This window comes from Pleurodeles waltl, chromosome 2_2 (genome assembly GCF_031143425.1).
Source record: "Pleurodeles waltl isolate 20211129_DDA chromosome 2_2, aPleWal1.hap1.20221129, whole genome shotgun sequence".
In the NCBI taxonomy this organism is placed as follows: domain Eukaryota; kingdom Metazoa; phylum Chordata; class Amphibia; order Caudata; family Salamandridae; genus Pleurodeles; species Pleurodeles waltl.
The window spans coordinates 1,130,333,963-1,130,352,355 of NC_090439.1; the positions used below are offsets into that span (position 1 = coordinate 1,130,333,963).

Genomic DNA, 18,393 nt, shown 5'->3' on the forward strand with positions numbered 1-18,393 from the left:
CAGCATTTGTGTCTTACTTTGGATTTCTGCTGGACGTGCATATCATTGAATTTGCTGATATTTCTTTTTTGGTACTTAATTTATAACAATAAAATAACTGACACACAAAAAACAGAGAGAGCAGAGGCAGAAAGGTGTAAATTAACAAAAGCATTTATGAGTACAGGAAATAGTATTATCAGAGTACTCTTCACATACTCTTACCTCTCTCTCCTAACCAGCCTGAAAAATACATCTCCCTTTTAGTAAAAGTGCAAAGTCAGCACACTCCTCTCCATCTGTACTAACATTTAAGAATATTCTCCGACTATACACTTTTTATCACAATTTTAAATGTTTTGGGGGTAATTCAAAAAGTCAAGTAAGAGAATGGTAAAGTGGTACTATAGGAGTACTATTTTACTTACCCCAGAATGCCTCTGTGAATACCCCAAAGAGAAGAAGATACTATGTTTAGCTGGGATAAAGATGGAGGAGGCATAGGAGAGCAAGAGCGGCGGGAGGTGACAGAGAGAGAGAAAAGAAGAGAAAGAAAAAGATAATGTGAGAGAGCCAAAGAGAAGAAGAGGGGAAGGGAGAGACGGGGTAAGAGAGGCAGTTAGAGACAGTAATCCAGGATTAAGAGTACTGAGGCTTGTGCGCCAGAGTCTTCCTGCCTGGGCATATCCTAGGCAGTGGCCTCTAGTGTAGGGGCAGGCTCCAAAGAGCTTCAACTAAAAACCAGGGAGATAGACACTGAGGGCCTCAGTTAAAGGCTGGCAGTAGAAAAAAATTAGAGGATGCCTTGTCTGGCCACCACTCAGTTCCCTACCTCAGGGAGGAGGTGACATTTGACCAAATGCCCCATAACTCTGCCATGGGAATCAGCTTTCTGCCTTTCAGGTCCCACATAGCTTCCTTATTCAGAGGGTGGCTTCCTTCCTAATGAAGGGGGTGGCCTCCATGGCTTCCTTCCTTATTCAGAGGGTGGCCTCCTTAGCTTCCTTCTTTATTCAGGGGTGGCTTCCTTGGCTTCCTTCCTTATTAAGGAGGTGGCCTCCTTGGTTTCCTTCCATATTCAGGGGGTGGCCTCCTTGGTTTCCTTCCTTATTCAGGGGTGGCCTCCTTGGCTTCCTTCCTTATTCAGGGGGTGGCCTCCTTGGCTTCCTTCCATATTCAGGGGGCGGCCTCCTTGGCTTCCTTCCTTATTCAGGGGGTGGCCTTCTTGGCTTCCTTCCTTATTCAGGGGGTGGCATCCTTCGCTTCCTTCCTTATTCACTTTATTCAGGGGTGGCTTCCTTGGCTTCCTTCCTTATTCAGGGGTGGCCTCCTTGTCTTCCTTCCATATTCAGGGGGTGGCCTCTAAGGCTGTCTCTAATACCCTGGTCCCACATGCCAATATGACCGTTATATTTTTATTTTTCGAAGACAAATTCCCGTAGCAACACAAAAACAAAATATTCTGACCAGTTCATCATTTCACCATTACATGGTTGGTCAGGAGGTACTGAGCCTTTTCTGAGAAGTGTTCCTGGAGTGTTGGCCGAAGACTTTTTAGCAATAGAGTTCTGGCTGTGCCAGGGGGAATGTTAAATTTCCACCATTGCTTTACGAGGTGAGGAGCACATACAAACACATGCATTGAGTACTGGGTCTGTCTGATAAGACCCTTTCTGTTTCTCGTTTACATAGAAGTACTTGGTCAAGAAGGAATTGCAAACATCATTATGCTGACAGTTGCCAACTACACTTAAAAATCTCAACCTTAAGATTAAAATTGACACAGAATCGTGGAAAAACTTATTAACTGGAGGAATGCTTTCTCTTGCTTTTAAAATGATTTTTTAAAAAATAAATCATTCTTCTATAATCTAAACATTCACTACTCCCAATTCAAAAAGTGATAAATCTCAAAGCTGGTCAAGACAGCTACGCCCAACTCTGACATCTCAGAAAACTCAGACCTTCGATTCCGGACTTTAGATCTGCTGTTCAGGTCCTTGGCATCTCACAAATCTTCTGGGGCAGAACTCTACTGCGGCCCTTCCCAAACCTTCTCTAGTACCTGTGAAGGCCACGCCTTGTGACATGAGCAAGGACATCTAACCTCATCACCCATCACAAAAATCCCTATCTAAACAACCATTATCAGATGACCCACTACCCCCGAAATCTAAATGATGCTGGGAGACCCGCTACTTTATGAACTCTAAATGATGCTGGGAGATCCACTATTCCCCAAACTCTAAATGGTTGCGAGGTACTCACTATCCCCCAAACTCTAAACGATGCTGGGAGAACCTCTATTCCCCAAACTCAAAATGATGCTCAGAGACTCTTCAACCCTGAACTCTAAAAGATGCTGGGCGACCCGTAATACCCAAACTCTAAATGATGCTGGGAGACCACCTATCCCTGAACTGTAAATGATGCTGGGAGAACCGCTATTCCTGAACTGTAAATGATGCTGGGAGACCCGCTAACCCTCAAACTTGAAATGATGCTGTGAGACCTACTACCCATGAACTCTAAATGATGGTGGGAGACCCGCAATCCCCCAAACTCTGAATGATGCTGGAAGACCCGCTATACCCCTAATGTTAAATGATGCTGGGAGACCCACTATCTCGAACTCTAAATGATGTTGGGAGACCGGCTATCCCCCAAACGCTAAATGATGCCGGGAGACCCGCTATCACCCGAATGCTCAATGATGTTGGGAGATCCGCTCTCACCTGAACTCTAAATGATTGGAGGTACCTGCTACCCCCAAACTCTAAATGATGCTCGGTGATTCGCTATCCCCCAGACTCTAAATGACGCTGGGAGATCCACTATCTTACAAATTCTAATTGTAAGGAGAGACCCCGCTATCCTCAAACTTTGAACAATGCTAGGTGACCCGATCCTCTAGAAATCATTGTAAAGATGTTAGTCAAGAGAAAGTTGAACTGAGGAAGTATATTTCTGTTGTCTGTTTGCTCCAGGTTTCACATTAATCAGGATTTTGGTTTTCCTGTGTTTGTTCCAATACACCACTTTCAGGATATCAGAGCAGACCATCCAAGAAGCTGATGACTTAGCAGTGTTCTTTTAAAAACAAATGTTGCTTGGGACTAGTACTAGAACTCTAGTTTTTTTTCAGTTTTTAGATTGCGCGTACTCGACCCAAAGGTATTGGAGCTCTGCACCAATTACATTACACAAGGAAATGCTTTTCAGATATGGGGAGGTTATGTGATTTGCCCAGCATCACAAGATACTGAGCCGATGCAGAGACTGGAACCTGATTCCCTCAGCTCCAAAGTGTGCAGCTGTGGCCGTTACGCCACATCCTCTCCCAAAATTTCAAAATGCAAAAGTCAGAAAACCCAAATGTAAAGTGACAAGCCAAAAGTTTGAAATGTCATTGCTTTAAATTAAATAATTTAATATTTATTTTAACATTTTGGAATTTTTTGCCGTTAGGGAAGATAATTTTATTATAAGTATTTCTTTATTTTTTAAATACTTTACATGTTTTTCATATGTTGGTAAATAATAAAGTATTTTTTTCTATGTACTATAATTCTTATTTTTTAATTAGTTTTAGACCTACGTTTTGTAAAAATATTACTACTTGTGTTAATATATGTAACCCTCTGAATTCAATACTGTCCCTACTGTTGATTAAAATGAAGCAGGAATACTAAATTTAATCACTCCAATGTTCAACGCTTTCCCTACTGTTGCATAGACGCGAGACAGAATAGTAAGTCTAACCCCGCCGATGTTCAATGCTTTCCCTACTGTTGCTTAGACTGGAGACAGAATAGTAAATCTAACCCCTCCGATGTTCAATGCTTTCCCTACTGTTGCTTAGACTGGAGTGGGAATAGTAAATCTAACCCCTCCGATCTTCAATGCTTTCCCTACTGTTGCATAGACAGGAGACAGAATAGTAAATCTAACCCCTCCGATGTTCAATGCTTTCCCTACTGTTGCTTAGACTGGCGACAGAATAGTAAATCTAACCCCTTCGATGTTCAATGCTTTCTCTACTGTTGCTTAGACTGGAGACAGAATAGTAAATCTAACCCCTCCGATGTTCAGTGCTTTCCCTACTGTTGCTTAGACTGGAGTGGGAATAGTAAATCTAACCCCTCCGATCTTCAATGCTTTCCCTACTGTTGCATAGACGGGAGACAGAATAGTAAATCTAACCCCTCCGATGTTCAATGCTTTCCCTGCTGTTGCTTAGACTGGCAACAGAATAGTAAATCTAACCCCTCCGATGTTCAATGCTTTCCCTACTGTTGCTTAGACTGGAGTGGGAATAGTAAATCTAACCCCTCCGATCTTCCATACTTTCCGTACTGTTGAATAGACGGGAGACAGAATAGTAAATCTAACCCCTCCGATGTTCAATGCTTTCCCTACTGTTGCTTAGACTGGAAACAGAATAGTAAATCTAACCCCTCCAATGTTCAGTGCTTTCCCTACTTTTGCTTAGACTGAAGCAGGGATAGTAAATCTAATCCCCCAGCCCCTAGCCCCCACTAAAGTCCAACCCTTTTCCTGCTTTACTTAGAGTGGATTTTTAATATTTTTCATAGTTATATTTTATTTTGTATTTATTTGAAAATATTTAAGGTTGAAAATGAATTATATTTTACAAGAGTAATGTTTTTATATTTTTTATATTTACTTTTTTAATTTAGTTAATATTTTTTAAATATACAGTGTTTAAATTATTTTTTTGATTTCTTGGTTTCTCACATTGTTTCTGAAAATTATTAAAATATAATTTGTATATGTTGAAAATATTTAATACATTTAGTTTACAGTATAAATAAATAGAACTAATCTTAGTATTTTTTATAATTTTAATTAGGTTGCTTTTTTTGATGAGCATATTTATGTCCATTTTTGTAAATTATTTTACTGTTAATATTAAAATTTAAAATACTTTAGTGCTGGAATGTTTTAAGAAATATATATATTTATATAAGAAATATATATATGTATTTAGGGCACGAGTTATAGTTACTTGAGATAACTCTAACTATAACAGGTGAATTTCTATGTTTAAAATGTGAGCCTAATTATAACGTCCCTGTAACATTTGTTTTGTTAAGTGAATATATATATATATATATATATATATATATATATATATATATATATTTCCCGCCAAAGCGGTCTGTGAAAGCAGCGTCCTTTCAAAATGCCGGTGCTCACTCAAGGTCAGACCACCTCCAAATTCTTCAAACCAAGGAATGAGTGGCACACTGGAGCAGTGTCAAAGGTTATTTACTTCTTGTGACACCAAGGGATGACAAGGCCAACGCGTTTCGACATAATAGCCTTGGTCACAGAGGTAGGATGAGAACTAGATGGAAGCAGATCATGTGATCACAGGTTTGATAGTGTAGTTAATAGTGTCAGGTGACCAGCAGAATCAAAAGCCACAGAGAGGCCAATGGGTTTGAGATCGGAAGAGGCGTAATTAAAGCGAGCAGAGGTTTTAAAGTACGATACATGGCTAATAGAAGTTTCTGAGGCGTGCAAACCCCTGGATGCAGATTGAAGAGTCTAGCAGATTATTAGTAGAAAGGAAGAAAGTAACATGATTAAAAACTACCAGTTAGTGAGTTTTACAGAACAATGAGAACAGAGAGACAAGAGAATAAAAGACAATGTAGGGACATCTGTATCTCATTGTATATGTTGCAGGATTACCAGCAATGTCAACGACTGGGCATAGGTGCCTGCACTGAAAGAGTAAAGACAGATTGCAGGCAGGTAAGAACATGCAAAGACAGGGTTAGCGGTTGGATGGTCTGAGAGATGAAGGGGTTAGATGACACCCATGAGTGGTTAAAGGATTTGAGAATGGAAATTTACTCAGTGGGGGATTTATGAGATAGGGAGAGGAGTGTGGCAGGAAGGCTTAGAAGAATAGAAGAACTTTAGGATGAAGGGGGCAGATTTGACTAGACTCATTCTGATGTTTGAGATCCTTGAAGAGAAACTTGAAGCAAAGTTATCAGCTAAGCGGGCAGAATTTGTGGCAGGTGTGGGAGAGTAGAGTGTTGATGGTACAAGCAAGTCATTGGAGAAAAGAAGTTACAATATCAAAATGATATACCTGATGTTAGGGTGCGTTAGGGGATTCAGAGCATGTTTGTAGGCCTCAAGATAGATGTTCTGATACCGACTGTAACCGCCTTGAACACTGGGTGTATTTGATCTGGGAAAGGTAATAACTCTACATGGATGTCTCCTATATTACCTCCAATTCCTACTGTGCCGAAAACTGGATCAACACCAACTGTTGTTTCAGATCCTGTTGGCAGATCAAAGATACCTGTTTCAAAAATTAAGGTGGCTGTTATTCCAAATAATGCATGGGAATTATAGACATTTATGCTTCAACTGTGTTAACACATTCATTGGTCAACATTTACTTCTTGTCAAGCTATTCCTCTAGGGTACAATGAACTAAAGTAAAGTTGGCCAACTTTGGTGAGAGGTGATACCTCCTGACCCTGGACTGGTAACCCAAGGAACCAAATAGTAACATGAGCTCAGTGAATGGCAAGTATCTTATCTTTAGTCTTTGACTATCAGGTGTCACCGAGCATTGAAAGGGTACATATCACGACAAGAAAGGTACAAGTGATTGCTTCCCCATTCAGCAATAGACGTGCACTGCTGAATGTTCCACTGTCTCATACATGTTAAAGCATTAGCTATGAGTGTCCTGCAAGTACACAACTGGTGCAATGAATCTGTGAAGCTGCAATTTGCCTGTACTGTGTAAGTGATGCCACTCCCGTCAATGTGTGGGCCATCATCATTACAATGTAAACATTTTTGAGGGAAATGGCAACACAGCTATTTAATAAAAATACATCAATAGAAGCAGATTAAGCAAGAAGCCTCTGATCTGGTTTCAGTAAGATGCCTGCCTCCATCTCCTTCAGATCAAAGCAAAACCATGATTTGTTTCCTCCGTCCATGGAGTCTGACACCCACTCTTAAGTCTTAAACTCCATAGAGATGACAACATCCCATATTATCACCCATCCTTTCAGACAGTCCTGTGCAGTATCGGAGACCGCTACTGAACTTCAGCTCTCATCTACCTGGGGTGGACTCAACCAACTGGTCATTGCTGCCATGTCTTGCTCAAATTCTTTGCTGCTGTGTTTGGTGGGAAAGATAGTCATTGTGTCACTGCAACCAAGCTGCATGTGGCTGATGAGCCCTAGCTAGGGTGAAACCAGTTGTGGGTGCTTGTGTACCGGTTCAGGGAGGACCTGGCCTGGCAGTTCAGGCTGGGCTGTTCCCATGAGGAACAGGGTCAAGACTTATTTCCATATAGCTGGCTCCAAACTAAGGTATGCAAAGTAATGATGCATTAGGATGAAGCCTGAGTGGTTACCAGTGGCTGAGATCAATCTAAGGCTTCCATGCATCACTTCTTTGTACACTTTAATGTGTGAATTAGGGACATTACATTTGACTTTGTGTAGGGGGCTGGCCTGGTTTGTAGTGGGTCCCTTGGGTACTTACACCTTACACCAGGTGCAGTTCTCCCTTGTTAGTGAATGTAGTAGTGTTCTAGCAGCTTAGGCTGATAGAGGTAGCTATAGCAGAGCAGCTTAGGCTGAACTAGGGGACATGCAAAGCTCATGCAATACCACTTATAGTTACACAGTACTTATGCACAAGTAAAGACAATACTCAGTGTTACCAAAGTAAAGGTATTTATTTGGGTGACACAGTACCAAAAATATCTTAGAGACAATACTTCTTCTGGGGGTAAGCATTATACACAATATATACACTAGACACCAAAATTAGACAAGTAAATAGTCATAAAACAATGCAAACAGTAGGAAATCCAATAGGATGCAATGGGAGAAAATAGGTCTAGGGGCAACAAAAACTATATACTAAAAAAGTGGAATGAGAATCACAAATTCCCCCCGAGACAGGTGTAGTGTGTGCAGAATCGCTGGGAGAGTAAGAATACAGTAAAGGTAAGTAAATTACCCCACCCCAGAGCCCAGAAAAGCAGGAGTAAAGTACTGCATGTTTCCTTAGGACACACTACACCTCATATTTGGGATTTTGCAGCAGCCAACCAAGTCTGCAAAACACAACTGCTGGATTATTGGACCTGAAGACCTGCAAAGGAAGGGGACCAAGTTCAGAAGTCGAAAGAAGTTCCAGGAAGGACAGGAGCCCCTGCCAACCCAGAAGAGGGTGCAAAAGAAGAGTCCCCAGTTAGAAGAAAACTGCAGAAATGCACCCTAGGAAGATTCCAGCGGGTTCTTGCATGATGCAAAAGATGTCCCACGGTGTGAAGATCGTTGCAGATAAGATTTCGTGTTGGAAGGCACCAACGAGCCTTGGCTATGACAAAAATAAATGTTTCATCAAAATGGTGCTGGATGGGCCCAGGAGGGACCTTGGGGCCTCAACTCTGTGTGAGGAGGAAGAGGGGGCTCTCAGCACTGTAGAGAGCCCTCAGGATGCCAGCCAGCACCCCCAGAAGCCACAAGATCTGGGTTCAAAGGAGGTGCAAAATGCAGTTGATGCAGCACAACAAAAGAAGGTCCCACGCCGCCGGGGAACAACTCAGCGAGTTGAGTGTCACAGAAAAGAGTGCTGGGGACCTGGGCCAGGCTGTGCATGAAAGAATTTTGCAAAGAGTGCACAGAGGCCTGAGGCGGCAAAGAACACACAATACACATGGGTACCATTGTTCTCAGGGAAGACAAGGTCTTACCTCCTCCAAATTGTGTCAGCAGGACCTCAGGACAGTCTATGTCGATGATGTCTACCCTCTGTGTCCATAGGAGCACGCTCGTTGCTGTGAGAGTAGTCCCAGGGTACCGGTTATCACCTTGGAAGGTGCCTGCTTGGAGCAGGGGAGTGACTCTGTCACTCCACTGGAGATTTCTTTGGTCCTTCTGGTGCAGGATGAAGACAGGGAGTCCCAAGAGCGTGCACACTGTGGAAACTGTTGCAGTTGCTGACTTGGAGCTGCGGTTGCTGAAGAAAAGTGTCTCTTGTAGACACTTTGTTGCAGTTACAGCGTTTCTTGGAGCAGGCTGCGGTTGATCCAAGGTCAGAAGAGTCTGAAGTTGTTGCAGAGGATTCCTGAAGGAAACTTGCAAGCAGAATCTGCAGAGAACCCACAGGAGAGACCCTAAATAGCCCTGAGAGGGGTATTGGCTACCTAACCAGGTATGGACCTATCAGGAGGGGTCTCTGACGTCACCTGCTGGCACTGGCCACTCAGAGGCCTCCAGAGTGCCCCCACACCTTGCAAAGCAAGATGGCTGAAGTCTGGGACACACTGGAGGAGCTGTGGGCATCTCCCCTGGGTTGGTGATGGACAGGGGAGTGGTCACTCCCCTTTCCTTTGTCCAGTTTCTGCCAGAGCAGGGGAGAAGGGGTCCCCAAACCGGTGTCGACTGGTTTATGTGAGGAGGGCACCAACTGTGCCCTTCAAAGCATTTCCAGAGGCTGGGGGAGGCTACCCCTACCCAGCCTGTAACACCTATTTCCAAAGGTAGAGGGTGTAACACCCTGCTCCCAAAGGAAATGCTTTGTTCTGCCTTCCTGGGACTGAGCTGCTCAGATCCCAGGAGGGCAGAACCCTGTCCGTGAGGTGGCAGCAGCTTTAGCTTCAGTGCAAGCCTCAGAAAGCTGGTTTGGCAGCCCTGGGGGTCCATGGTGGAGCCCCCAGGATGCATGGAATTGGTTCCCCAATACCAGATTTGGAATGGGAGGACGATTCCATGATTTTAGACATGTTACATGGCCATATTCAGAGTTACCATTGTGAAGATACATATAGGTATTGACCTATATGTAGTGCACACGTGTAATGGTGTCCCCGCACTCACAGAGTCCGGGGAAATGGCCCTGAACTATATAGGGGCACCTTTGCTAGTGCAAGGGTGCTCTCACACTTAGTAACTTGCACCTAACCTTCAGCAAGTGAAGGTTAGACATATAGGTGACTTATAAGTTACTTAAGTGCAGTGAAAATGGCTGTGAAATAACGTGTGCGTTATTTCACGCAGGCTGCAATGGCAGGCCTGTGCAAGGGTTTGTCTGAGCTCCCTATGGGTGGCAAAAGAAATGCTGCAGCCCATATGGATCTCCTGGAATCCCAATGCCCTGGGTACCTAGGTACCACATACTAGGGACTTATAAGGGGGATCCAGTGTGCCAATTGAAATTGCTAAATGTAGTCACTGGCCTAAAGTGACACATTTTAAAGCAGAGAGAGCATAAGCACTGAGGTTCTGATTAGCAGAGCCTCAGTGACACAGTTACACACTACACAGGCATACACGTTAGGCCACTAACTATGAGCACTGGGGTCCTGGCTAGCAAGATCCCAGTGAGACAGGCAAAACACACTGACATATAGGTTTTTATCTATGAGCACTGGGGTCCTGGCTAGCAGAATTCCAGTGACACAGTAAAAACACACTGACACACACTCACAAACAGGCCAAAAGTGGGGGTAACCATGCTAGAAAGAGGCTACTTTCCTACACTTGGGCAACCAGTCTTGTTTAATGCACTCTGATACCTTGAAGTATAATTTTCAGTACTCCCATTTCGAAGTTAGCACTGTGTAGGTGTCAGTGTGTAAATCCATACTCACCAATGGAGCTAATAGCCTTTCCACAGTAAAAACAACAATGTGGGTTTTTTACTGTCTTGACATGTAAAACACACGTCCTTCTCTTTAATATCATGCACTCTGCCTTAGGGCTCAGTAGGGCTACCTTAGGAGCGACTTACAAATATGTAGAAAGACAGTTTGGACTTTGCCTTAAATTTTAATGTTGAGTTAGCAGGTTGAAAACCTTCTCTACCACGCTGCTGTGGCAGGCTCGGAAACATCCTTTACTTTGTCACACTCGTAGTGGCACAAAATGTGGCGCAGTCAATGAGAGACATTTAAATTACAGGCAGCAGATAATCCTGGTACCATATACTACACACTTATAAGTAGGTTAACTTATGCCAACTGGGGATGCACCAATCAAACATATACCTTTCAATGGTCCGAGCGTTGGCACTGAGGCCTGGTTAGGTCTCAGTAGACATTCAGAGTCAAAAGACTAACAGCACCCGCCCAAACTTTAGGGGTGATCATGCAAAAAGAGGCTTTCCCTCGCAGCTTGTACTATGAGACTGACAGTTTAATTATGAAGGGAAGAGCCTTTTTACTGGGACCCTTCCATGGGAGATACCTACTGGCCTGACACATAAAAAGTAGGCCTGGAAGAAAATGCAATTACACATGGGTAATCAGAATAATTTCTGTATTTCTACATTACTCTTTGATGGTGAATTACTGCTCATTACGTGATCACTCCTGCTTGTGTAATTAAGGGCCACATGTACTAAGCTTTTTGCACGTCGCAAACAGCGAATTTGGCTGTTTGCGACATGCAAAAAGCACATTGCGATGCACAAAACCCGTTTTGCGATTGGTTACCAAATCGCAAAACGGGTTTGCGACTCGCAATTAGCAAGGGGTGTTCCCTTCCTAATTGCGACTCGCAGTGCAATGTAGGATTGTTTTGTGACCGCGGTCGCAAAACAATTGCAGTTTGCACCCATTTTAAATGGGTGCTAACCCATTCGCAAAAAGAAAGGGGTCTCCATGGGACCCCTTCCCCGTTGTGAATGTCACTGTAAACATTTTTTCTGAGGAGGCAGTGGTCCTACGGACCACTGCATGCTCTGTAAAAATGAAACAAAAACGTTTCATTTTTTGTTTTTGTAATGCATCTCATTTTCTTTTAAGGAAAATGGGCTGCATTACAACAACAAAAAAATTGCTTTATTGAGAAGCAGTCACAGACATGGTGGTCTGCTGTCTCTAGCAGGCCACCATCTCTGTGAGGGCCGCCATTCCCAAGGGGGTCGCAAATTGAGACCTACCTCATGAATATTCATGAGATGGGCATTTGCGACCCCCCTGCGAATCGCAAATGGTGTCAAGGACACCATCCTACATTTGGATTTGCGACTCGCAAATTGCGAGTCGCAAATCTGAAACTACGTACATGTGGCCCTAAGTGTATTCCTACCACAAGAGCATATTTAGAGAGCAAGAGCACCTGCTTGCTATTTGTGTTCTGCTGCACTTAGCACAAAATGCACCCTTGCATCAATCTTGGATGTAAAGGGTGCATTTTGCACTAAGAAAATAGGGCTAAATGTGGGGGAAAGTTGGGGGAAAATCCTACCCCAGAGCAAATTTAGCAAGCGGTTGCTCATGCTCGCTATTCATGTTCTGTTGCGTTTTGGAGGCACAGGGGCATTCCTGCTCTAAGAAATAGCACTAAATAAAGAAATACTCTTCTCGCTTAATTCTGCGTAAACCCACTGGATTCTTGAGTAACTGCATGATTATGCTACACAGAATCACATGAGTTACACCCATCCCTAAAGAAAAGGTCTGTTCAGTCTCCCCTAATCATGTTTAGGGCATGTGTAGAAGGTCATGTACACATCTATGCCTGCCTGTGGTTGAGTACGAGATCTTAGTACATGTCTAGCAATGTGTATGATGGAGTTTGCTTCAAGGCAGGTGTTCCTCTGGGCTGAGGAGATTGCCTCTGTTCAGTTGAAGATTCCACAGTGTTTCTTCAAGATTCTGCATCTCTGAGGAATTTCGCCCTGTTTCATGCATACATGCAGCGCCTGTAGAATCTCTTGAAGCTATGAACTAAGTGAACAGAGCGACCTCTGACCCTGCATCCTTGCAGGCAGGTCACTTCCTCCTCACGACTGCTCTGGTAAGTGCTGCCATTGTTTTGGGCTTGTTTGGGCTTGTCTGGGCTTGTCTGGGCTTGTTGTGGCTTGTTTGGGCTTCTTGGCTTCTCCTCTCCCGGAAGGCCCTGCCCCCCTCCCTTCTCCTCTGAGCTCTTCCCGCTCCTGACTCCTGCTGCCCCCACCCCCGCACTCCCACTGGAGGTTTCCCTCCCTCCTCCCAGCTGCCACTCCCTCCCACCTCCCCTCTTATGCCGGCCGCAGCATGGACGTGCAGTGGACGCACGCAGCGGGCGTGCTACTGGTGCACCGAAGGCGCGCCAAAGGCAAGCCCGTCTGCGTCAGTCCACGACAAGACCGTGCCCAGCGCCAGACACCCTGGCCAACACGCCTCCCGCGCCACTGAACACCTTTACACTGCCAACGAACTCCACGCCCTTAATCCAGGATGCTCCTCCATCTGCTTCCAGTCCACACCGACGCGTACCAAACGACCTTTCTCCTAAAAAGCCTACAATTTCACCTGCAACCTAACCTCCAAACTCCAAATCAAAACAGACAACCGCCTAAGATGCATCCTACTTAACACCGCTCCGTCCACAAACATGCAATTGAACTCTGGGACCTTCTGACCACATACTCGCCCGATGTCGCATTCCTCACCGAAACCTGGATGAATTCGGCCTCAGAACCAGACGTAGCCGTAGCCATACCCGAAAACTACAAGATCACCATAAGAGACCGAATCAACAGACCAGGAGGAGGAATCGAGTCTCCACCAACTCCCACGACACTATCAACTCCGCCGAGCACCTCCACTTCAAAATCCACATCAACGCCAACAACACACTCAGAGGAACACTGGTCTACAGACCCCCTGGACCCAGACCGCAGTTCTGCGACAACATCGACAACGCCATCAGCTCCCAAGCCCTCGCCTCAACAGACTACATCCTCCTTGGTGACCTTGGTGACCTAAACTTCCACCTAGAAAATAACAACGATATCAACACCACCAACCTAATCGCCAACCTCGCCAACTTCGGCCTCAAGCAACTCGTCACTACACCCACCCACTCTGCAGCCCACACACTCGACCCCATCTTCTCAGCCAGCAACCACGTCTCTTTCAGCCACACCACCGAACTCAGCTGGACAGACCACCGTTGCATCCACTTCTCCTACCAAAAACCAGTCACTCACCACCACCGCACACAACCCCCGACACAACTGGAGCAAAATATCAACGGATCACTGATCTAAACTCTCGCCCGGGCCCCACCCCCTTGGACCCCGGACCCCAACACAGCCACCACCAACCTGAATCGCTGGATAGAAGATTGCACCAACACCCTCGCACTGCTCAAAAAAAACCCAAACACCTCCCACAGAATCAATGCCAGCTGGTTCACCCCAGAACTACAAGAATCCAAACGGCTATGTCGCAGAATGGAAAAAACCTGGCACCTTGACCCTACCAACTCCAACCACATCGCTTTCAAGGATGTCCTACGCAAATATCACCAACTGATCCGCACCACCAAAAGGACCTACTTCAAAACCCGCATTGACGCCAACGCTCACAACAGTAAAGAGCTCTTCGGCATCGTCAATGAGCTCTCTACCCCCAGGACCTGCTCCAACGAACCCGCGCCATCACAGGAGTTCTGCAGCTCACAGGCAACCCACTTCCATCGAAAGATAGAAGAAATCTACAATAGCTTCAAACCCCAGGCCCACCAGCTGACTACAAACACCCAAGAACCCAACGCTCCAAGCAACACCCACCTCCAACACAGCTGGACCCCCGTCAACATAGAGGACACCGCCACCACCATGGCCTCCATCCACTCCGGATCACCAGCGGACCCCTGCCCACACAATATCTTCAATAAGGCAAACATCATCATCGCCCCCCACCTCTGCAAAACCATCAACAGCTCCTTCAAGTCAGCCACCTTCCCAGAAAGATGGAAGCACGCAGAAATCAACGCCCTGCTGAAGAAACCAAAGGCAGACCCAGACGACCCCAAGAACTACTGGCCGATCTCCCCCATCCCATTCCAAGCCAAGGTCATCGAAAAAATCGTAAACAGCCAACTATCCCGGTTCCTGGAAGACAGCAAGGTACTCAACACCTCCCAATCCGGATTCCGCAGAAACCACAGCACCGAGACTGCACTCATTGCTGCCACAGACGACATTAGGACCATGCTCGACGAAGGAGAAACAGCAGCACTCATCCTCCTGGACCTCTCCACAGCTTTCGACACGGTATGTCATCACACTCTCCGTACACGCCTCCACAACGCTGGAATCCGCGGCAAGGCACTCGACTGGATCTCGTCATTTCTCTCAGGCAGAACCCAGAGAGTCCGCCTCCCACCGTTCCTGTCAGAAGCCTCCAAAATCATCTGTGGTGTTCCCCAAGGATCTTCGCTCAGCCCCACGCTCTTCAACGTTTACATGGCCCCCCTCGCCAACATCGCACAAACCCACCACATCAACATAGTTTCCTACGCAGACGACACTCAGCTCATCCTCTCCCTCACGAAAGACCCTACAACTGCAAAGAACAACCTCCACAACGGACTTCACGCCATCGCCAGCTGGATGGAATCAAGCCACGTCAAGTTAAACACAGACAAGACAGAAATCCTCATCTTTGGCACCAACCCCTCAACTTGGAATGGCTCCTGGTGGCCCACCTCCCTAGGAACCGCGCCCTCACCCACCACTCACGCATGCAACCTAGGCTTCATCTTGGACTCCACACTCAGCATGACTCAGCAGGTCAATGCCATCTCCTCTTCCTGCTACAACACTCTCTGCATGCTCCGCAAAATCTTCAAGTGGATTCCCGTTGAAACCAGGAAAACTGTGACCTACCCCCTGGTCAGCAGCCGATTGGACTACGGAAATGCCCTATATGCAGGAATAACAACCAAACTCCTAACAAAGCTGCAAAGAATCCAGAACGCATCCTCCCGCCTCATTCTGGACATCCCACGCCGCGACCACATTTCCCCCCACCTCAGAGACCTTCACTGGCTACCACTATCAAAGAGGATCACCTTCAAACTCCTCATCCACGCACACAAGGCCCTCGACGACACAGGCCCAGCCTTTCCTCAACAACAGACTCACCTTCCACACCACCACCCGCAATCTTCGCTCCGCCAGCCTCGCCTCCATCCCCCGCATCCGCTGCACCACCGCCAGAGGAAGATCCTTCTCTCACCTAGCCGCCAAGACCTGGAACTCCCTACCGCTCCACCTTCGCCAGACCCAAGACCTCTTGACATTCAGGAAACGCCTCAAGACATGGCTCTACGACCAGTAGCTCCCCCCCCCAACGCCTTAAGACCCTAACGGGTGATTAGAGCGCTCTATAAATCCTTGATTGATTGACTGATTGATTGTTCTGCACCACTTAAAGCTTCATAAGAGAGCTGGCAGGAAGCCCAAGTAGCAAGTGTTGCCATCATCAAGCCTAGACATAAATAAGCTGAGCTTTCGAACGGTCAGGTTGCAGGAGGATCCAAGTAACAAGTATTGGCATCATCAAGCCTAGACACAATACCAGCATTCATCACCAAAGTTCCACGATGAAGGAGAACGAATGGTAGGATCTTCTGCAGCTAACCATCTGGAGAAAACAAATTATGTGAAAAGCTTAAGATCTTTGTTGAAGAGGAAACCTTAGCTTTTCACAGACATGACAAGGGTGAGAACTTCACCCAAACAAACATGTCAAAGGGACGGTGTCGGTAAAGATTCCAGGCCATAAAAAGCATTTCCATTACGGAAGTATTACCTTTTAAAAATGTTCACTCATCCACCCTAGAATTAAGGAGAAACATCTGTAGAGGATGTCCTGGATGTGAGATAGAGGCTTGTCACACCTTACAAGGGGGTTGGTGTCGACTGCATAAGATACCACGTTGCCTCAACATGCCCTGATAATATTTGCAGGTTCCCACAAATATTAGTTGAAAAGAATGGGAGATAATGTGGAACCGTGCTGGAATCTGCAGGTGAGAGTAGATTCCGAATAGTCAGGTGGCAAAGCCAAAGTAGGACACCTGCATGCCCTAATCATGAAGTGCTCATACCCTCTGGGACTGCAGATCTCTCTAAAATTCAGAGGCTGCAGATAATTCCATTGGTTGACTGGTCATAAAGCACTAGGACTTTTGATCACTAGTGGATTCCAGGACTTCTTCTCTTTCAAAGAACGAGCTCCAGACCACTATTGCTAAGACGGTGTTCTTGGGAGTCAGATCCAAATCAGAGGCCATTTGGCAGGCCTGGGCTACTGGGCCTCAACTGTGGGGTTTGGGGGTCATTTGCCCTGCTGTGGTTCTGCAGACTGAGCCAAGAATCAACCATGCTGCCCTTTACTCTCGGGGTAGCAAGGGCGAGCAGTCACAGGCTTCTTAAGAAGGTAGCGAGGGAGACAAGAGCTCAGCACTCAACAAACACAATCATCCAATACTCGCTGCTTATCACTTCTGGAGAAAAGAAGGAACTTTAATCACACAAAAGAACTAAATAACAGGCGGTTTTCTTGGAATACCAATTAGGTTTCAGTCCTGCTTATGCTCTCCAGTGAACCTCCTGTCAATACTGCTCCTGGTAATCCAATCAATATTCTCTCTGGTATGCTGAAGGTATGGGCATGCATGTAGAAAAATAAAAGATTACTTAATTTTTACCCCCATTGGTTAGAGGGGTAAATCAGTTCAATCCTTCGCATTGAAGTGGGTCAAGAGTCTCAAGTCTTTGCACCTGATTCCTTGGTTCACAGAGCAGTCCCTTGTTCTGAACTCAGGCTAAGGCCCACTTTACCTACTCAATAGTACCGCAGACCACACGCTGCGGCAGCTGCAGTCTGCGTCCGCACCCTGGTGGTGGCTCTTCAGGGAGGTGACCTTGGGGAAGGATCCCTTTCAGAGCAGGTTCACTGGACGAGACTGACGTGTCTGGTCTAGTGCAGTAGCATTAAATCTTTGGCAATTTCCACCCTTCTGGCTGGTGATAGAGTGAACGTGGCACCCAGAGAAGGCAATTCCAGTCAATTTGGCAGCTGTGTTGCGCTTTGGCATTTGCAGCCTTTCGGGCCAATTGGCTCCACGACTGCTCTGCAGACGGCTCTTCTGCAGATTCTGTAGTGGCAGCACCAGCTCTCTGGTCCACAGTGGCTGCAAGCAGACAGCACAGCACTAACACTTGTAAGGCTTTCGTGTGGTTTACCACAGGACCACATAGAGAGACCCAAGACCCCCTCATGACACAGGTCAGTTATGACTTCACTCTTAAGGGCAGTCGGCCTTTTCTAGGTGTTGCTTCCTCTGGAAACACAATGACCTTTTTTTCTTGGACCGTTTCTTCTGCAGAGCCAAGTGCACTCCTTCCCTCTAACAGCAAGTAGGTTTCTAGGTACTAAGAAGAACCCCAGCTTCTCTATCAGGAAGCGCAGACTTCGGGTGATGTTGCCTCTTCTCTAGGTTATTGGCGATCATGCTGATATCAGCCCTGGTTGCCCTTGGAGTCCTCTGAAGAGCGCTACCTTCCTTGGTCCTGAAGAGCCCGGGACTGGAACCA

The 18,393-nt window shown here is 46.0% G+C and overlaps 1 protein-coding gene across 2 annotated transcripts in view; it reads right to left on the bottom strand.

The window, feature by feature from the left end:
• Positions 1 to 18,393, bottom strand: part of LOC138282943 (uncharacterized) — a 150,195-nt gene that overhangs the window by 38,712 nt on the left and 93,090 nt on the right. Inside the window, exon 6 of one of the 2 annotated variants that reach the window (XM_069221009.1) lies at positions 6,254 to 6,307. In XM_069221009.1, the coding sequence (XP_069077110.1) occupies positions 6,254 to 6,307 (54 nt within the window). Of the gene's footprint in view, positions 1 to 6,253; positions 6,329 to 18,393 lie in introns of both variants that reach the window. The other variant, XM_069221008.1, reaches the window with a different exon arrangement.